The sequence below is a fragment of the Mastigoproctus giganteus genome, chromosome 6 (assembly GCF_048544385.1).
Source record: "Mastigoproctus giganteus isolate SK-2022 chromosome 6, ASM4854438v1, whole genome shotgun sequence".
Lineage (NCBI taxonomy): Eukaryota > Metazoa > Arthropoda > Arachnida > Uropygi > Thelyphonidae > Mastigoproctus > Mastigoproctus giganteus.
The window spans coordinates 177,894,527-177,915,323 of record NC_143580.1 but is presented as its reverse complement, the minus strand read 5'-3'; the positions used below and the strand labels follow the sequence as shown (position 1 = coordinate 177,915,323).

General features: G+C 37.5%; 1 protein-coding gene across 5 annotated transcripts in view; it reads right to left on the bottom strand.

Moving 5' to 3' along the window:
* LOC150084775 (striatin-3-like) overlaps window positions 1-20,797 on the bottom strand; it is a 751,872-nt gene that overhangs the window by 415,459 nt on the left and 315,616 nt on the right. For 4 of the 5 annotated variants that reach the window (XM_090376594.1, XM_090376597.1, XM_090376596.1 and 1 more), the window contains one exon: window positions 10,220-10,375. The exons of the other annotated variant lie outside the window; for it this stretch is intronic. In XM_090376594.1, the coding sequence (XP_090232720.1) occupies window positions 10,220-10,375 (156 nt within the window). The remainder of the gene's footprint in view (window positions 1-10,219; window positions 10,376-20,797) is intronic. 5 annotated transcript variants of the gene reach the window in all.

The following is a 20,797-nucleotide window of genomic DNA, read 5'->3' as shown; positions in this document are numbered from 1 at the left end:
CCTTGAAATCAGGGTGCTGGGAATCACGAAACATGTAAATACAGGGATGTGTATGATAACTAAGAGTAAGAATGGGTGCAGGTACACTTGCATATACAGCAATGCTAGTAGAATAGTAAATAAATTTGATGGATTTAAAGTGCTGGTCAAGACTTCAAATGCAGATATTTCTAGGATTGCAGAGACATGGTGTAGTCAGAAATAAGTGATGCAAAATTTGAATATGGAGAATACAATGTGTACCGAATTAGACAAAAAGGACATGAGGGAGAGGTTATGTGCAAAGATAATAAGCACATAAAATCTAAGAAAGAGTATCCACTTAACATGGACAGACAGTGTAGTGTTCGGTCAGTTTTGTGTGACATTAGCAGTGGGAAAGCTAAAATGAGAGTAGAAGTGTTATAGGCCTAATGATTCTGAGGAGTACAACGACCAGCTGTACAGAGAAATAGGGCAGGCCGAGGGAATCAGAAGATCTTATAATTGCAAGATTTTTACTTTCCAAATATTGATTGGAACTTGTCGGTTGGAAAGCTCCAGTCTAGCAAGATTTTGTGGATTCATTGGATAAGTTGATGATGATGTGTAGCAGCAGCAGCAGATATCATCTTTTAAGGGCACAAGTAGAGATATTGTTGTAACTGTTGGCACAAATGATATTAAGAGTAGGAGAATGGTGGAATCACTTAACAAGTACAGGTCAATTCTGACAAAAAGGCATGAGTTAGAGCTGACATTGAAAGTGTGTGCAATTCTGCCCAGACACGATAGGGAGTATAGGATGAGAGCCTTGTCAATCAATTCGGCCCTGGAGAGATTGTGCAAGGCTTTTTTCAGCCTGGTCTGTGCTTGTTAACAGGAAAGACTGCTTCTACAGGAATGGGATACACTTAAGTAGAAAGAGTGCAAGAATATTTGCTGATGATATCAGGGCAGTGTTGGGTGGGGTCAGAAAGCAGCTAGCTTGGATGGGAATACACGAACTAATAGATTAAGAGTAGCCGCTGGGAGAGGTGAAAGTGTTTTTGCACTACTTCTATTGGAATGAGTAGCAGCCTAGAAAACAAGGTGTAGGGGATTTCAGAGACTGCTGGGAGTCATCGCAGAACAACTAAAAAAACGGGCTGTGTTAAGGAAGATGAGAATAAAAACAGGTGCACGTATACTTGTGTATACACCAATGCTAGGAGTTTGGTAAATAAATTTGATGAATTTGGGGTGTTGTTCAAAACATCAAAGGCAGATATTGTTGAGATATCCAAGATGCGGTGTATCACACAGATATAAGGAATGCAGAACTGGAATTTGGAGAGTACAACATCTACAGGAAGGATAGACAGGATAGGAAGGGAGGAGAGCTTATACTATTAGTTAAGAAACACATTAAATCCAAGGAAGTGAAGCCAGTCGACATCGCTGGACAGTGCATTGCGAGTCAGTTTGTTGTGACACAAGCACTGGAAATTAAATTGAGAATAAGAGTGTGTCATAGGCCTAATGACTCAGATGAGTATAATGAACAACTATACAGAGAAATAGTGGGCCAGTAAATCAGATTATCTTATAATGGGGGATTTTAATTTTCCCATATATTGACAACTTGTGGGTTGGTCACTCACACACTAAGGCTTTTGAGGATTTATTGGATGATTGTTTTCTACATCAGCATGTTCGGGAAGCAACTAGAGAGAGCAATACTCTTGATTTGATTATCAGTAGTGATCCTTCATACATTAAGAATTTGCAGATACAGGAACCACTAGGTGGGAGTGACCATAGTGTGCTGAAGTGGGATTTACTCAAGGAGGTAACTACCATCAGGGGTACAGGGAAGGGTTATTGCTTTCGTAAAGGCGACTACGATGGTCTGAGACAGTATTTAAGTTCTATACAGTGGGACCAACTGATGATGTTACCAACAGCAAACTCAAAATGGGAAGCATTCAAAGAACTTATCTTGGAAGCTACTAGGCTTTACATACCAACTAAGAAATATTGTACAAGGTACAGGCCTAAATGGATGTCAGATGGACTAATGAGACATATGGCAGAGAAGAAAAATGCATGGGATACATATATATTAACATGTGACACAGAAGCCTATGATAGATATAAGTTGATCTGTAACCAAGTTACAAAGGAGGTCAGGCAGGCGAAGGCAGATTACGAGAAATCCTTGGCAAGGGATGCGAAGAAAAACAGCAAAGAGTTCTTTACTTATGCAAACTCTAGAAGGAAGGGGATGAATCAGATTGGTCCACTTGATATCGATGGGTGAACTGTTGATGATCCTGCTCAGGTAGCTAACAAACTAAATGAATATTTTGCATCAACATTCACACATGAGGAGTTATTCAGTGAGGGGAATGCCAGAGGTGTATTCAACTCTGTCAGTAAGCTAGACAATCTTGTAATAACTGAGAGTAAAGTGGAGGAGAAATTGTTGAAGATAAACACAAGAAAGGCATCTGAGGTGGATGGGATCTATCCAGTTATATTAAAGAAGGCAGCAAAGGAAGTAAGCAATCCATTAGCCATAATTATGAGAGCTTCCTTGGACTCAGGGGAGGTACTCACAGACTGGAGATGTGCAAATGTAACCCCAATTCACAAAGGAGGATCAAAAGCTGACACAAGTAATTATATACCTGTGAGTTTAACTTCTGTTCCAGGAAAATTAATGGAGGCACTGGTTAAAGAAGCACTGCAGGGTCATCTAGACAAGACTTCAGTTATAGCTCCGACACAGCATGGTTTTGTTAAGGGAAGGTCTTGCCTGACCAATTTGATTGGATACTATGATGTAGTCACAAAAGAATTGGATGCAGGGAATAACTTTGATATTATATATTTGGATCTTAGAAAGGCTTTTGATACTGTTGCACATAGAAGACTGCTGCACATATTGGAGCAGTGTGGCATTGGTGGCAAATTGCTGCTATGGATAAAAGGATGGTTGATTGGGAGAAGACAGAGAGTGGTAATTAATGGACACTGCTCTTCGTGGACTAATGTTATTGGTGGAGTCCCTCAGGGTTCAGTGTTGGGTCCATTGTTGTTTTCTGTATTTATAAATAATAATGATGATGGTATATCAAGCTTAATGTCCAATTTTGCAGACGATACAAAGGTTGGCAGGGTTGTTAAGGATGCTACTGACACTATGCTGCTGCAACAGGATCTGGAAAGGTTGAGCAGATGGGCTGAGAGGTGGCAAATGAAGTTTAACATTGACAAATGTAAAGTACTACATATGGGAAACCCCAGAGCAACGAATCAACTCTGTGGTACTACACTGACAGTGGTTTAAACTGTTTAAACTGTTTGTTTTTTAGGAGCATTAGCAACTAAGGCCATATTGCTCCGGGATATGGGGTGGTCATTCCCTGACCTTTCCGCATCTTCCGTATTTGGTGGTGACGGGCTCGAACCCCGGTCTAATCAAGAAGCGTGTGCTACGCACTGCTGCTCCTTCCCACCTGGCTCCGGAGGCGCCCCTGACAGTGGTAGAGAATGAAAAGGACCTGGGGGTAATTGTGCAGGCAGATTGAAGTTCTCTGATCAGTGCAGATGGGCTGCAAGAGTAGCTCATGGTGTCTTATCAATGATATACAGGAATTTTTCTAGCAGGAATAGGGAGGTGATTATTCTTCCCTATCCCTCTAGCAGGGATAGGGAGGTGATTATTATGAGTACTGTATACAGGTCTGGAGGCCTCATTTCAAGAAGGATGTAGAGCTGCTGGAACGAGTACAGAGTAGGGCAACAAGATTAGTGAACGGAATGAAGGGTTGCTCTTACGAAGAAAGGCTTAAGTTTTGCAAATTACAGTGTCTGGAGACTAGGCACCAGCGAGGTGATCTGATAGAGGTGCACAAAGCCTTGAATAGTTTGAGCATGCTCAATGCTGATGGGATAATACCTCTTGCTCAGAATAATCACCTGAAAGGGCATAAATTCAAATTGAGGAAAGATAGATGTGCGGAAATTTGCCTTTAGCCAGCGGGTAGTTGGTTCGTGGAACAGACTTCGATCCCTTGTTGTGGAAATTGATAGCCTAAATAAATTTACAGCTCAGCTGGACAGGTTCAGAAGAACGGAGGGTGAAGTGGAAGGGGTGTTTTTTTTTTTTTTTTTTTTTGGCTGATGCTGCATAAGTTTGCTGTCTTGCATCATATGCCTCTACTAATGCTAATGCTAACAACAAAGTGAAACGTGAAGCAGCTAGTGCTGATGTAGAAGCTGCAGTAAGCTATCTAGATGACCTTGCTAAGGTAATTGATGAAGGTGCCTACACTAAGCAGCAGATTTTTAACATCGATGAAATGGCCCTTTATTGGAAGATGCTATCTAGGACTTTCATAGCTAGAGAGAAGTAAATGTCTGGCTTCAAAGGATAATCTGACTCTCTTGTTAGGGGCCAATGCAGTTGGTGACTGGAAGTTGAGGCCAATGCTCACCTACCATTCTAAAAATCATAGGACCCGCAAGACTTATGCTAAAGCTAGCCTGCCTGTGTATTATAAAACGAACAAGAAAGCCTGGATGACAGCAGATCTGTTTACTACATGGTTTACTGAATATTTTAAGCCCACTATCGAAGTCTATTGCTTAGTAAAACAAATTCCTTTCAAGATATTACTGATCAGTGACAATGCACCAGGTCATCTAAGAACTTTGATGGAGATGTACGAGGAGATTAATGTTGTTTTCCTGCCTGCTAACATAACATCTATTCTGCAGCCCATGGATCAAGCAGTAATTGCTGCTTTCAAGTCCTATTATTTAAGACAGACATTTGTTAAGGTCATAGATGCTTTAGATAGTGATACCTTGGATGGGCCTAGACAAAATAAATTGAACACGTACTGGAAAGGATTTACCATTCTAGATGCAATTAAGAACATTCGTGATCCATGGGAAGAGGTCAAAATATCAACATTAAAAGGAGTTTGGAAGAAGTTGATTCCCACCCACATGAATGACTTTGAGGGGTACTAGACTTCAGTCAAGCAAGTCACTGCAAATGTTGTGGAAATGGCAATAGCCCTACCATTCAACAGCCATCAACATCAAAGCAAGACTCTCCACCAGCAAAGAGAATAAGATTCGTTGAAGGCTAAGATGATGAAGCTCCACTATCTCCTTCAGCCTTCTATAATTACTTCTTCTAAAATATTCATTTCGTTCTTCCTTCTATAATTACTCATTTTAAAATGTTTACCATAAGCAAAGGATGAAAATATTTTAAGGTTAGCATTACAGTACTGTAGAATTTTTTATTTATTTATTATTTTTACTTTTGCATCGTTTTTTTAAGCCTAGTGCTATTTTGCACTTAATAAATAATGGTGTAAATATGTTTGTAGGCTTTTATTATTATTATTAGCTACATGGTGCAAGTAAGCCTGAAGCTTATGCTGCACAAGGAAATAAAAAAAAAAAAAAAAAAAATCCCAAGTTACCCTGAGAGAGAGAGAGAGAGAGAGTCAAAAGTAGAAGGAAATCACCAAGAAATAGAAGAATGGTGATATCCAGCTCACACCCTGGGTGTGCCAAGCCCATACTCACCAGATGTGAGTCCATATGCACTGGCAAGCGAAAAAAAGGGTGTGATTTGCTTTAAGGCGATATTTACTTTACGGCAGTCTGGAACCTAACACGTCGTATTAGCGAGGTATGCCTGTATAGCAAATGGATTTAATGAATTTGAAGTGTTGGTCAAGACATCAAAGGAAGATATTGTTGGGATATCAAAGATGTGGTGCTACACAGATATAAGGAATGCAGAATTTGAATTTGGGTAGTACAATGTGTATAGAAATTACATGTATGTGTACCTGTCTATGGTGGCTCCAAGACTAATGTCCATCATCTGGTGGCACTGTGATGAACTACAGTGCCACCAGATAATGTAAAAAGGCCTGAGGTGTGGTTAATAAATGTATATGCAGTGTTAATGAATGTTCTGTAGTATGTGTTGTGGGCGGCAGGCCTCTTTACCACCAGGGAACAGCCATTATCTGCTGCCCAGTGCCTGTTCTTGGCACGTGGACTAGCCTTGTTTGCTGTTTTTTATTGCATCCACTGGTGGTGGTGCAAAAATGGTGGATACCTGTACAGAAAGGACTGACAAGATAAGAAGGGAGGAGAGGCTATGGTGTTAGAAAGGAAACATAAAATCTAAGACAGTGCATCCAGTTGACATGGGTGGCCAGCACAAAGATGAGTAAGTTTGATGTGACATCAGCACTGGGAAAGCAAAAATGAGGGTAGGAGTGTGCTGTAGGCCTAATGACTCTGATGATTACAACAAACTGTACAGAGAATTAGAGTGAACCAGTAAATCAGAATGTCTAATAATGGGAGATTTTAACTTCCCAGATAGTAACTGTAACTTGTGGGTTGGTCACTCACACACTAGTCAGACTTTTGTGGATTTATTGGATGATTGTTTTCAACAGCAGCATGTTCAAGATGCAACCAGAGAGAATAATCTTGTTCTGATTAACAGCAGTGATTATTCATGCATCAAGAACCTGCAGATAAAGGAACCACTTGGTGAGAGTGATCACAGTACTGATGTGGATTTACTTAAAGTTGAACTTAGCATCGTGGGTAAAGGAGGGGGTTTATTTTCATAAAGGTGACTACAGTAGTTTCAGACTTTCTTTAAATTCTATACAGTAGGACCAACTGATGACGTTACCAGCAAATTCTAAATGGGAATCATTCAAGAAATTAACCTTGGAAGGAACAGGGCTTTTCTTACCAATTAGGAAATACTGGTCAAGGTTTAAGCCTAAATCGATGTGAGATGAACTAATGAGACTTGTAGCAGAGAATAAAAACGCATTGCCGCATGCATAAAAATAATAATAATGTGACACAGAAGTCTAGTAGTATAAGCTAGTCTGTAATCAAGTAAGAAAGGTGGTTAGGCAAGCAAAGTAAGATTATGTCAAATCTGGCAAAGGATGCAAAGAAAAATAGCAAAGACTTCTTTATTTATGTAAACCCTAGGAGGATGGGGATGGATCAGATTGGTCCACTTGATATCAGTGGTTGAACTTTTGATGATCTTGCTCAGGTGGCTGAAAAATTTAATGACTATTTTGCATCTACATTCACACATGAGGAATTCTGCAGGGAAGTGGAGACAAGAGATTTATCAAGTCTAACAAGGAGCTAAATGATTTTGTAATAACTGAGAGCAAGGTGGAGGAGAAATTGTTGAAGTTAAACATAAGAAAGCCACCCGGGGTGGATGTGATCTATCCTGTTATATTAAGGGAGGCATTAAAGGATGTAAGCACACAATAGCCTTAATTATAAGAGCATACTTGGATTTAGTGGAGGTGCACATGGATTTGAGATGTGCAAATGTATCCCCAATTCACAAAGGGTATCGTTTGAAACCCTCTGTGTACTGGAGTGACCCATTGGTGGCATGAGTAATTACAAATTTGTTAGTAATTACTCATGCAAGCTTCAATTGCAGGGAAAGTAATGGAGTCACTGGTTAAAGAAAGGATCATCTAGACAAGACTACAGTTATAGTTCCGTTACAGAAGGGGAAATCTTGCCTGACCAATCTGATTTTTTTATTTTATTTATTTATTTTTTTTGGTAGTTGTTGGCACATAGGCTTCTGTGGCCATAATGCACCTCCCAAGGTTTTTGCAGTACTTTGATCCAAGCCCGAGGCGGGAATTGAACCCGCGACCTTTGGGTTGCCAGGCAGGCACTTTACCCCCCAGCTAGCCCGGTCAGCACCAATCTGATTGGATAGCATGATGTGGTCACAGAGAAAACTGTTCCAAAACATAATTTTGATATCATATACTTGGATTTCATACGGTTATACATAGAAGGCTGCTATACAAATTGGAGCAGAATGGCATTGAGGAGAGTTGCTGATATGAATCTTTTAAAAGGATAGCTGAGTAAGAGAAGATAGAGTGGTAATTAATGAACACTGCTATTCATGGACTAATGTTATTAATGGAGTAACCCGGGGTTTGGTGTTGGGACCTTTGTTGTTTTCTTTATTTTTCAATGATATTGATGAAGGCATAACAGACTTGATATCTAAGTTTGCAGACAATACAAAGGATGACAGGGTTGTTAATGACACTAATGACAGTACTCGGCTGCAAAGGGATCAAGAGAAGTTGGGCATATGGGCTAAGAGGTGGCAACTGAAGTTTAACATTTGCAATTGCAAAATACTGCCCATGGGCAGCAATAACCCTAGAGTAACGTACCACCTGTGCAGTATTACTCTCAGAGTAGTGGAGAATGAAAAAGACCTGGTGGTAATTGTGCCATCAGATATGAAGTTTCCAGAGCAGTGCAGAAAGGATTCCAGAGCAGCTCATGGGTCTTTTCAATGATATACAGGAACTTCGCTAGCAGGGATAAAGAGTTGATTATTCCTCTGTATAAGGCAATGGTCACGCCACACCTTGAGTACTGCATACAAGTCTGGAGGCTTCATTTTAGGAATGGTTTAGAGCTGCTGGAACAAGTACAGAGAAGGGTAGCGAGATTGGTGAAGGGAGGAACGGGGTTGTGTTATCACGAAAGGCTTAAGTGCTGTAAATTGCAGCATTTGGAGACCAGAGACAATACCAGAAATTAACACAAAAAAAAAAAAAAAAAAAAAAATCCAAAATGCTTGAAGTGATCTTTAAGCCGATTAATATAATGTGGAGCTAGTTAGAAAATCTGACACCTGAGCATAATAGAAGATAAGTAACACACAAAAGTACCCATAGGTATTTTCAACATTTATACATTTTTCTTCTTCTAACCCATAGATGAAACCAGAAGAAAATTTCAAACGAACATAGAACACTAAAGCATCACAACTGGCAGAACATACATTAGAATGCATTTGGGCATACAGCGATTGTATCTTTGCAGTAATGGATGGAGGGGGCTCAAGACTGAAAAAAAATTTTAAACAAAGCCTTTTTACACTAAGAAATTTGGCCAGGTGGCTTTGAACAGAAACAGAAGAAATATAGGGTAATGTAGAATGGGCTTTTCAACAACAAAATTAAGTAGGGATTAATAGAGTATGTGGGGGTGGGAAGGGGTGCCGTGGAATGAAAGGCTGTAAGAATGCTAGACAACAATGGATTGGAGATGCTTTTTACAACATGAGATTATCAGTTAGAGAAAGGATAATTTGCAATCCTCCTTCTGTCCCATTACACATGTGAACAAGGACCTGGTAAATGCTTTGCAACATTATGCTCGTTTATTAAAAGTATTTATTGTGGTGTATAAAGTGTTTGAAGAGTTCACTGCTTGATGGATAATGATGAAAATATTTCCCCATGAAGAAAATATTTCATTTAAAGACACGATTAAAGCTATATAAAACACAGCAATTAATAAATTTTGTTATCATTAACTTTGAAGGGAGCAAAGTAGCATACCATTTAAAAGAAAATTGGCTGCATCTAATTATTGTTCCATCTACAAGTGAATATATATATTCATTACTGCATAATCTAAATACCTTACATATATCTTGTTACAAGCATTCTGATCCTCAACAGGCTAATAGGTTTACTAATGATCTATCCATTTATTTCCACTAATATTCTATCACTGTTCCTGAACATTTATACAGAAACAAATTTACAAATCAAATGTGTCAAAAAAAAAAAAAATTTTTTTTATTCTTATTTTAACACAAATATTAAAATATATTAGAAATACCAAATAAACTGCTATTTTAAATTGAGTATTTAAAATACAAAGGGCTTGGCCATTTGCACTGGAAATATACTGGATATTGATTATTGAATTACCACATGAAAAAACAAAACAGCACTCAATTCAAATTAACATACTTTGAAGACAATAAAAATACCAAAATACTTAATTTCAATTTTATTTTTTTTGTTTATAATCTGAAGTTAGTGCATTTTATAAAATTTAAATGTCAAATTGTTCAGGTTAAAAATTATATTATCAACATAGAATGGCAGATCATTTTAAAAAATTTAATCTGGAAAAGGGAAAAAATGGGAATAATGTACACCAGAGAACAGCAGCAGCAGTAAAAAAATTAAATATGTATTTAAAATAACAAATTTATGAGGGAGGGGGGGTATAGTTGATGGATGAAGTAGTGGGTGAAAGCTTATACAAGCTGAAGCATACATGCAGTTCATGCACATACTAGCAATAAACATACCATTTTCTTCCAATTCTGGTTCACTGTTGTCCTGTAGTGGTCCTAGGCCCAGGAAAGGACCAAATCTAGGCCCCAGACTAGCCAGTGCACTAATGTTGTCTCTTAGGCTACTGCAGTTATTCATGCCGACATCTGTAGTACCAATGCTTGATGCAGCTGTAGTAGAAAGGGAAGAGGGAGTAGGAATAGCAGGAGCAGGAGAGATAGATGATGTGCAATTAGAGGAAGTATTTTCATCTTCATTAGTGCTAGATAAACTGGCAAGCATTGCTTGTAGAGCAGACCTCTTCGGTCCTGTTATTCATTTTGCAAAAATTATAAAAAAAAAAAAAACAGGAACAAAGGAATAAATGGGAAGGATGGGAGTTTGGTATAAAGAAAACAAGAATAGAAGGTACACACTAAATATCATGCAAATCCAAGATGCATTAAATTCATGCAAACTTAAGTTAATCATGCTATCACATTAATAATACAAAGTAAAAGAATACAAGGTATAATGTACACAATTTGGAATACAACGAAGAATATTTCTTTAACTTTTTTTTTCCTAAAAGTTGTAGACATTTTAGAAACATTAAAATTTATTCAAAGCTTTTCTGAAAAATAACAGTAAACTTAGGAAAATAACCACCTCTTATGCAGTTCTTCCACAGAGTTAAATTTTTATTGTGTTTTTTATTTCATCAGTAGTTGTCATTATAGGAATTTTTTGCAAAAAAGGATCCAGCAATAGATGAAACTGAATCATGTGATACATGAATAAATGTAGAAGAAAGCACTGCATCAAGAAAGGCATAATGATGAATATTTTATAAATTTTTAGGAACAATGGTATCAAGACACAGTAAAACATATATTTCAGATTAAATATTTTTAGAATTTACAACTGCTTCTAAATATTTTTTGAATAAAAACTTTGGAATTCTTGGAAATATAGTAAATTTTTGTCAGCAGTTTCAATAAAGATATAAAAAATTACCACAGACTTAAAATTAAACCAAGGATTTGTGATTTATATCACATCATAACAGGAAATTCCTTTGAAGCATAACATCACCATTTCCTCTACCTGAAATATTCAAAACTGATCCTCAAAAATAGGGACTTTTTCAAATAGCTGGCAAATAAGACTAAACATTGAATCTTGAGATGCTTCTCTAATATTCATTTACATCAGGAGAAAGTTCATATTCTCTTCTAAAATAAATTATTTTCTTGAGAGAATAATTCAATTTGTTAATTTGATTTATAAATTTAAATTATAAAATTTCTCTCTTTCAGTCTAAATTACAGTTGTTGCTCATTAAGTATGGTTCACTCAGGACTTGTTTATTATAGCACTCAGTATTTGTTTTTTTTTTTTTTTTTTTTATTTCCTCCAGAGTTATGTTCTTTCCCCTTTGAATAGCACTATTCACTCAAAATGCCTTAAGAGGAAGTACTCATTTGCAAGTTTCTTTGTGCCTGAAAAGCCTCACTGAAAACAATTTTTTAATGCACTCTTCAATTTGATTTTCCAAATAATTGTGATGCACAGTGCTTGCCTTCAAAGGGGTGTCTTTAATTTAAACTGATTCTTTACTGATACTGTACTTAACAAGAAAATGGCTGAATTACTGGACAAATGGTAAATTCTTCAGATCGTTTACAAATTATGACAAGAAGAAACTTTTGAGTGTCTATTTATGGACCCAAAAATTATGTATTATGGACCCAAAAATTATATTTAGTATTTACAAGTAATGTTATATCTCCTTGTTAATTTTCTATATATCATTCTACTGTCACAAGTTTCCTGTGTCTATGGCTAAAAAATGTTGCAGCAGTGTGTACCATTTCTTACATGTTACAAAAATATACACTTTACACAACCTGTTGTAAATTACAAAATTGAACACACAAATGTTATGAAAATGAAAATACTTAATCTTGACTAGTTTTATGCTGCTTAACACGAAAATCACATTAAAATTTGTCGAATGGCTCTTGTTTTCGAATTAAAGTTGGGAATTAAGAATAACTCTTATATAACAGCAAGTTATTCTACATTATCAATTACAGCTCTTGGCAAAAGGCATGTCAACACTGCAGTTTCAGTAACACCACACCCTTATCACGTGATTAGCAACTGTCCCCTCACTTTGCATCGCATGATAACCTGTTGTCACCTCAAATGAGTCTTCAACTCCGTTGCGGAAATACTCAAACGTGGTTAGATACTAGGTAACCATTAACTGAGAACTGATTTGTTCCCAGTTAATGGTTGTGCTATGTGAGATTGCTACTTTCAGTATTTGTGTCGTGTAAGATAAATATCCACCGTAATTGTGTGAATAGTCCAAACCCTTGTTACATATGTGGAGAAGTTACATTCAAGAAGTTAGCTTCAAGTAAGTGTTCCTTAACTTTAGCCATAAAAAAGGTCTACTTCTTGTGCTTTGGGTGTAAAGTAGGCAAACAGAACAAGAACTGGTCAATACACATATGCTGCACTACCTGTTCATCAAAATTCAAAGTGTGGGTGAATTGAAAGAGACATTCCATGCCTTTCGCAGTACCCATGATATGGAAGAAACCAACAAATCACGTCACAGACTGTTACTTCTGTATGGTGACTCCCATTAGACACTAGATGACAATGAAGAAAAAGTGGACAGTGACGTACCCAAATATACACCGTTAACTGAGAACAAATCAGTTCTCAGTTAATGGTTACCTAGTATCTAACCACGTTTGAGTATTTCGGCAACGGAGTTGAAGACTCACTTGAGGTGACAACAGGCCTAAATGGTTGTCAGATGAACTAATGAGACATGTGGCAGAGAAGAAATGCATGGAATACATACAAATTAATGGGCGACATGGAAGCCTATGATAGATATAAGTTGGTCTGTAACCAAGTCACAAAGGAGATTAGGCAGGCAAAGGCAGACTACGAAAAATCTTTGGCAAAGGATGCAAAGAAAAACAGAAAAGAGTTCTTTACCTATTTAAACTCAAGAAGGAAAGGGATGAATCAGATTGGTCCACTGGATATTGATGGTTCAACAGTTGAGGATCCTGCTCAGTTGGCTAATAATCTAAACGAGTATTTTGCATCTACATTCACGCATGAGGAGTTATTCAGGAAGGAAAATGACGTAGGTAAAGTAGACATTGGCAGTGAGCTAGATGATTTTGTAATAACTGAGAGGAAAGTGGAGGACAGATTGTTGAGGATAAACATAAAAAGGGCACCTGGGGTGGATGGGATCTATCCAGTTATATTAAAGGAGGCAGCAAAGGAAGTAAGCAAACCCCTAGCCATAATTATGAGAGCTTCTTTGGACTCAGGGGAGGTACCCATAGACTGGAGATGTGCAAATGTAACCCCAATTCACAAAGGAGGATCAAAGGCTGACACAAGTAATTATAGACCTGTTAGTTAACTTCTGTTCCAGGAAAATTAATGGAGGCACTGGTTAAAGAAGCACTGCAGGATCATCTAGACAAGAATTCAGTTATAGCTCAGACACAGCATGGTTTTGTTAAGGGCAGGTCTTGCCTGACCAATTTGATTGGATACTATGATGTAGTCACAAAAGAACTGGATGCAGGGAATAACTTTGATATTATATATTTGGATCTTAGAAAGGCTTTTGATACTGTTGCACATGGAAGACTGCTGCACAAATTGGAGCAGTGTGGCATTGGAGGCAAATTGCTGCTATGGATAAAGGGATGGTTGAGTGGCAGAAGACAGAGAGTGGTAATCAATGGACACTGCTCAACGTGGACTAATGTTATTGGTGGAGTTCCTCAGGGTTCAGTGTTGGATCCGTTGTTGTTTTCGGTGTTTATGAATGATATTGATGATGGGATATCAAGTTTAATGTCCAAGTTTGCAGATGATACAAAGGTTGGCAGGGTTGTTAAGGACACCACTGACGCTATGTTGCTGCAACAGGATCTGGAAAGGTTGAACAGATGGTCTGAGAGGTGGCAAATGAAGTTTAACATTGACAAATGTAACGTACTACATATGGGAAACAGTAACCCCAGAGCAACGTATCAACTCTGCAGTACTACACTGACAGTGGTAGAGAATGAAAAGGACCTGGGGGAAATTGTGCAGGCAGATATGAAGTTCTCTGAGCAGTGCAGACGAGCTGCAAGAGTAGCTCATGGTGTCTTGTCAATGATATACAGGAATTTTTCTAGCAGGGATAAGGAGGTGATTATTCCCTTGTATAAGGCAACGGTTAGGCCACATCTTGAGTACTGTATACAGATCTGGAAGCCTCATTTCAAGAAGGATGTAGAGCTGCTGGAATGGGTACAGAGAAGGGCAACAAGATTAAGGAATGGAAAAGGGTTGCTCTTACGAAGAAAGGCTTAAGTATTGCAAATTACAGAGTCTGGAGACTAGGCACCGGCGAGGTGATCTGATAGAGCTGTATAAGGCTTTGAAACGTTTGAGCATGCTCAATGCCAAGGGATTCTTACTCTTGCTCAGAATAATCACCTCCGAAGGCATAAATTCAAATTGAGGAAGGACGGATGTCGGATAGATGTGCGGAAATTTGCCTTTGGCCAGCGGGTGGTTGGTTGGTGGAACCGACTTCCATCAACTGTTGTTGAAGTTGATAGCCTAAACAAATTTAAGGCTCAACTGGACATGTATTTCGAACAAACGGAGGGGTGAAATGGGAGTGGTGTGTTTTTTTTTTTTTTTTTGGCTGATGCTGAATAAGCTTGCTTTCTTGCGTCATATGCCTCGACTAACGCTAATGCTAATACCATCAGCAATTCATCCTGAGCCTCACAGTGAAGTACCCATTATTCCTGAACCAACCGACCATTTTTTCAGGACATTCTAATGAAGATGAACACCCTGAAGAACATCAACTTGATAAGGTTTGTTAAGGGGAAGGTGTCTGACCAATTTGTTTGGATACTATGATGTGGTCACAAAGAAACTGGATGCAAAAAATAATTTCAATATCATATACTTGGATTTCAGGAAAACTTTTGATACTGATGCACATGGAAAACTACTGTACAAATTGGAGCAGTATGGCATGATGGATAAAAGGATGGTTGAGTGGGAGAACACAGAATGGTAATCATTGGACACTGCTCTTCGTGGACTAATGTTATTAGTGGAGTCCCTCAGAGTTCAGTGTTGGGCCCACTGTTGTTTTGTATATTTATCAATGATATTGATAAAGGTATGTCAGGCTTAATGTCCTAGTTTTCAGACAATATGAAGGTCAGTAGGGTTGTTAATGACACTATGCTACTGCAAGAGAATCTAGGAAAGTTGAGCTGATGGGCTGAGAGGTGGCAACTGAATTTTAACATTGACCAATGAAAAGTACTGCATGTGGGTAGCAGCAACCCCAGAGTAAAGTACCAACTGTGCTTTACTATACTAAGGGTGGTGGAGAATGAAAAAGACCAACGGGTGGTAAGCTTGCTTTCTTCCATCATATGCCAATGCTAATATTTCATGCTTCTTTGTGCACTTCTCCATGGACCACTGTACATCAATTCTTTCTTCTTTCATAATAGCATACAGTAGGTGCCCACAGTGTGACAGAACTGACATGCAATATATCTATTTGTTTACCTTTGATGATATTGAAAATAGTAGAATGTGTGTGTGTGTGTGTGTGTGTGTGTGTGTGTGTGTGTGTGTGTGTGTGTGTGTGTGTGTGTGTGTGTGTGTGTGTGTGTGTGTGTGTGTTTTGGGGAGGTTGATTAATTTCAATTTGAATGAAATGGAAAAAAAAAATAAAAATAAAGGAGGTGGAAAATAAATGATCTCTGAATGGCTTTTTCCAACAATAAAATACAGAATGTCATGAGACTAGAATTGTACAGAACTGGTTTCAGGAACATACGGGTAAATTCAGCCCACTGCAGTGTTGCAATCACTAGAGGCACCTTCATAGCCAGGTGGGCAGGAGCAGCAGTGCATAGCACACGCTTCTTGATTAGACCAGGGTTCGAGCCCATGACCACCAAATATGGAGGATGCGGTGGTCACAGGCTCGAACCCCGGTCGAATCAAGTTTTGCTCCGAGGATATGCATGACAGGGAATGACCACCGCATATCCTCGGAGCAATACGGCCTTAGTTGCTAATGCTCCTAAAAACCAAATAACAAACAAACAAACAATCACTAGATCTCATCCAAATTGGAAACCTGGAGAACTAGGTAGAAGGAGCTGGCCCAGGTTTGCTCATTTGCTTCCTACACAAATGTAGGAAGCAAATGAATGAACCTGGGCCAGCTTCCATATCGTGATAAATTTGAATTGTTCTGAGGAATAAAGGAGGGTCTACTCACTATTAGGTATAGACAACAGTACAAAGCTTAGATATTTGAATTCTAATTTTAATTTAACTTTTGAACAACATAGTCAAGTAGAAAAGTAAATCTGCCCAAGCGATCACAATAATAAAAACAACACTATCATAAATTTCAGTAAAACAACAAAAAATCAAAAATTATTGAAATTTACACAAAAATTAACCCACCTAACAGAATAAAAAAAAAAAAGGCTGGTAGCCTCGGTAAACACAGGTGCATAATTTAAAAACTGCCTTGTTTTCATAATGCTCTGTCTTTTAAGAATGAATTATGAATGCAAAGAAAGGTGTGTAACCACATTTGTTATATAGTTGTTATTGTTATTCGGAGCAGCAACTAAGGCCATATTGCTCCGAGGATATGCTGACCTGACCTTTTCCTGACCTTTCTGCATCCTCCGTATTTGGTGCTCATGGGCTCGAACCCCGGTCTGATCAAGAAGCGTGTGCTCCGCACTGTTGCTCCTGCCCACCTAGCTACGGAGGCGCCAACCACATTTGTAATCTACACTTTTAAGCCATGAATGTATTTGCTCATTCACATACACAATAAATTAATGTACCAACACTTATATACAGTAGACTGTCAAAATAACAGCACATTTGAGATAACGGCACATTGAGATTGGATGCTTGCATACAGCGCACATGTCTTACAGTGCCAAAAAAAAAAAAAAAAAAAAAACAGTCATGTGATTACTTTATTTGTTAAATTCACCATTTTGAAAGTGAATTCTTTACTCATATCATGGATTATACCTCTGTTTTATATTTATTTTAAATTAAAAAGCCCCTCACTATAGCTCCTAAAGTAAATAAAACTCATACAGACAAGAAAAGAAGAATAAATAAAAACATTAAAGCTTAGTGACAAACTTGATATAATAACAGAAAATAGAACAGGCATAAATATGAGTGCTTAATGCCAGAATATGCAAGGAATGCTTATGCCATTGGAACCAATTTTTGATAACAGATAGGTATGTTTTGGTCTCTTTCTCCTTCAGGTCAATATAGCTACTTATTGTGGACGTGCTGGCCTCACTCAAAATCAGAGTTCCAGTTCATACTATATGTGTTGAGTGGGATAAAGGTCGGAACTCATGACAATTTTTATTGTTATAAGGGTTTCTGTTGCAAGGATTACTTATGCCATTGAATTGTTTGTTTGTTATTTGGTTTTTAGGAGCATTAGCAACTAAGGCCATATTGCTCCGCGATATGCGGTGGTCATTCTTTGACCTTTCCGCATCCTCCGTATTTGGTGGTGACGGGCTCGAACCCCGGTCTAATCAAGAAGCGTGTGCTATGCACTGCTGCTCCTTCCCACCTGGCTACGGAGGCGCCTCATTGAATTGTCAATATGTTTACGTTTTTTATGTGCAGTTAATAAAATTGCATTCTCAATATCTCTATTTCTGTAAAATCGAAATAACGGCATTGTAAATCCCCGTTATTCTGCAAGTATAGTCCCCCTTCTTGCATCATTGTGCCTTTGCTAATGCTTATATACAATGAGTGGCCAGTTTACACTTTATTAGATATATTAACAAAATAGCAAGTAGGTCCCCCACCTTTAGTCCTCAAAACAACCTGAATTCAACATGACATGAATTCAACCAAGTGTTGAAAGTTGATAGATTGCCTCCATAGCTGTGACAAACTGGAGAGTTGCAGATCTAGACTCCTAAGATCTCATCCGTCTTTTGCAACCCTCTGGGCTATTATCAAAGAAAGTATTGTCAATAGCATTAAACTCCTTGAACTCTTTAGAAGCCTTGAATGATTTAAGAAGGCTCAATGCTGATGGGATTCTTTCTCTTGCTTATATTATGATATTGAGGGGGGCATAAACTTAAACTGAGGAAAGACAGTTGTAGAATAGATGTGTGGAAGTTTGCCTTTAGCCAGCAATAGTTGAATGCTGGAACAAACTTCCATCTGTCATTGTGGAAGTTGATAGTTTAAATAAATTCAAGGAAGAACTGGAGAAATATTTTTAGCGAATGGATAGGTGAAATGGGAAGGTTTTTTTTTTTTTTTTTTTTTTGGCTAGTGGTGTATAAGCTTGCTTTCTTTCATCACATGCCTCTACTAATGCTAACTGCATTGCTCTGAGCAAAAGATCACAATGAATTTCTGAGAATGTGATTACTGGGAACACAAATGAATATAATGACAAGAAGAGAGCTTATGGCAGTCAGTCAAATCAAATGTAAGGCAAGTTTCTGAACAAAGTGGAGCCTCAGTAACTGTGAAGAATGATGCACACTGCACTTCTGCCTGTAATCAGTCTAATATAAAAAAGGTCAAGGACATTTATAGAATCCTTTTTATGGGGGGAGGGGGGGAAAGAACTCCAATGCACCATACCAGTTTTCTATATGTACACTACATCTCTGGGAGGAACTATGAATCTGTAGTAATCAGTCTCAGATAAGCCCTGTTTAAAAAAAAAAATTCTTCACTAACTGAATGTACCACAGAAGATAATAAAGTAGCACAGTGTTCTGAAACTATGTTTTTGTACCATCCTTTTCTTAGCAATAATTTCATTGCCTGTCATCATGCAGAAAGCAAATATGGCACAGTGTCAAGTATTATGAATTTGTGTAAGTGAACAAAATATGTTCATTATACAGAAATTTCAATATAATGACATGCAGTAAAAAATGTTAAAAGTAACAAGTGACATATTAAAAAATAAATACGACAGAGCTTACTTATTAAATGTAATTTTATATTTTCTTAATGAAAAAATTACAGAATTTAAAAGCTTAAACTTATTTTAAACAAAACAAAAGTTTTAATAAATTGTACCTAAAAATATTAGAAACACGAAACTACAGTCTCTTTCATTTTCAAATTTAAAAAAACTGCAATCATCTGATGATTTGAAGTAAAAAAACTATAAACAAACAATTTCAACAATGGTGGTTTATATACAAGCAAATTTAAACTAAATATGTAACTCTACATAAATAACTCATCACATCCAAAATTACTAAAATAAGACTTCGGGAAGGTAGACAGATTAAAAACTGCTAATTTCAAACAGGCAATTAATTGCTCAATTAGTAAAATATTGTAGGATTGCGGTCAAATGCTAAATAAGGTGAAAGATTATAAGGTGTGTTGCATTTTTTAATGATTTTCTTTCAACAAATTTCATTACAATGATATTATTTTTGTAATGGAATGAATATTTATTGTGGTAAACTGAAATTCCTTAAAATAACACATTTTACCTATAGATACATAGTAAACTGGCAGGAGATGGAAATGATTCCATTAGATTTCTGAATATATCTCTACTTTGGTGTTAATCATATCAACATTTTGTTGTGCTTGTATTTATCAGAAACACCAAAAAACTGTGTTTGGTGTTTCTTTTTCAATTTCCCAATCATTCAAGCTTATTTCTTATTGCAATAAGCTTTGATGACTGGAAACCCAGCTACCAGATGTCTCATCTAGCTGTTCTATTCCATTAGATATTAGCAGTCTGCTGATACAAGACTAATTACTATTTTACGTTGTATGGTTTTTTTATTTCTTCATTGGTCTACTGCAGTGATGATATTTCTGGTGTAGGAACTCCAGCCTGGGAGGATGAAAAATGTTATGGGAAAGGGATTTAGGTTCTGACACTTTGCTTGACGTGACTTCTTCTGGGGTTTTCAAAAACCCTCTTCATTATCTGATTCTTGAAAATATTAATTCATTCATATTTTATGCTTATGGGTCAGCAATTCCTATTAACTGTTAAGTGGAGAAGGGCTCATATACAATATAATTCCTTATACTTTTGTGGATGTTAAACGTGTGCTTAGAGAGTATATGGCATTCTTTCAATTTGAAGCTCTGTTGCTATCCAGGTATGACTGGCTATTTCAGAGATGTGTAGATATTCCAGCGTGATGGTTTTATTTGTGTTCTTTCTTCAATTTCTTCCATTTCCATTTTCTAGAGGTTTGACCAAGTATACCAACTCACAATCCACTTGGTATCGAGGCCTTGAACCATGTTGGTATTCTGGCTGGGTGAATAGCTGTCTGAGTTTCTTTTCGTCTATGAACTAAGTGTTCAAGTATTTTGTGGAAACTCTCACTATTGTTTCACTTATATCTAGTATGTTAGGCCTACTGATGTACTTGGTTTGGTTCCTGGAGCCCAACTAGGAGGTGTAGAAAACTGTCTCTTAATTTTGGCAACAA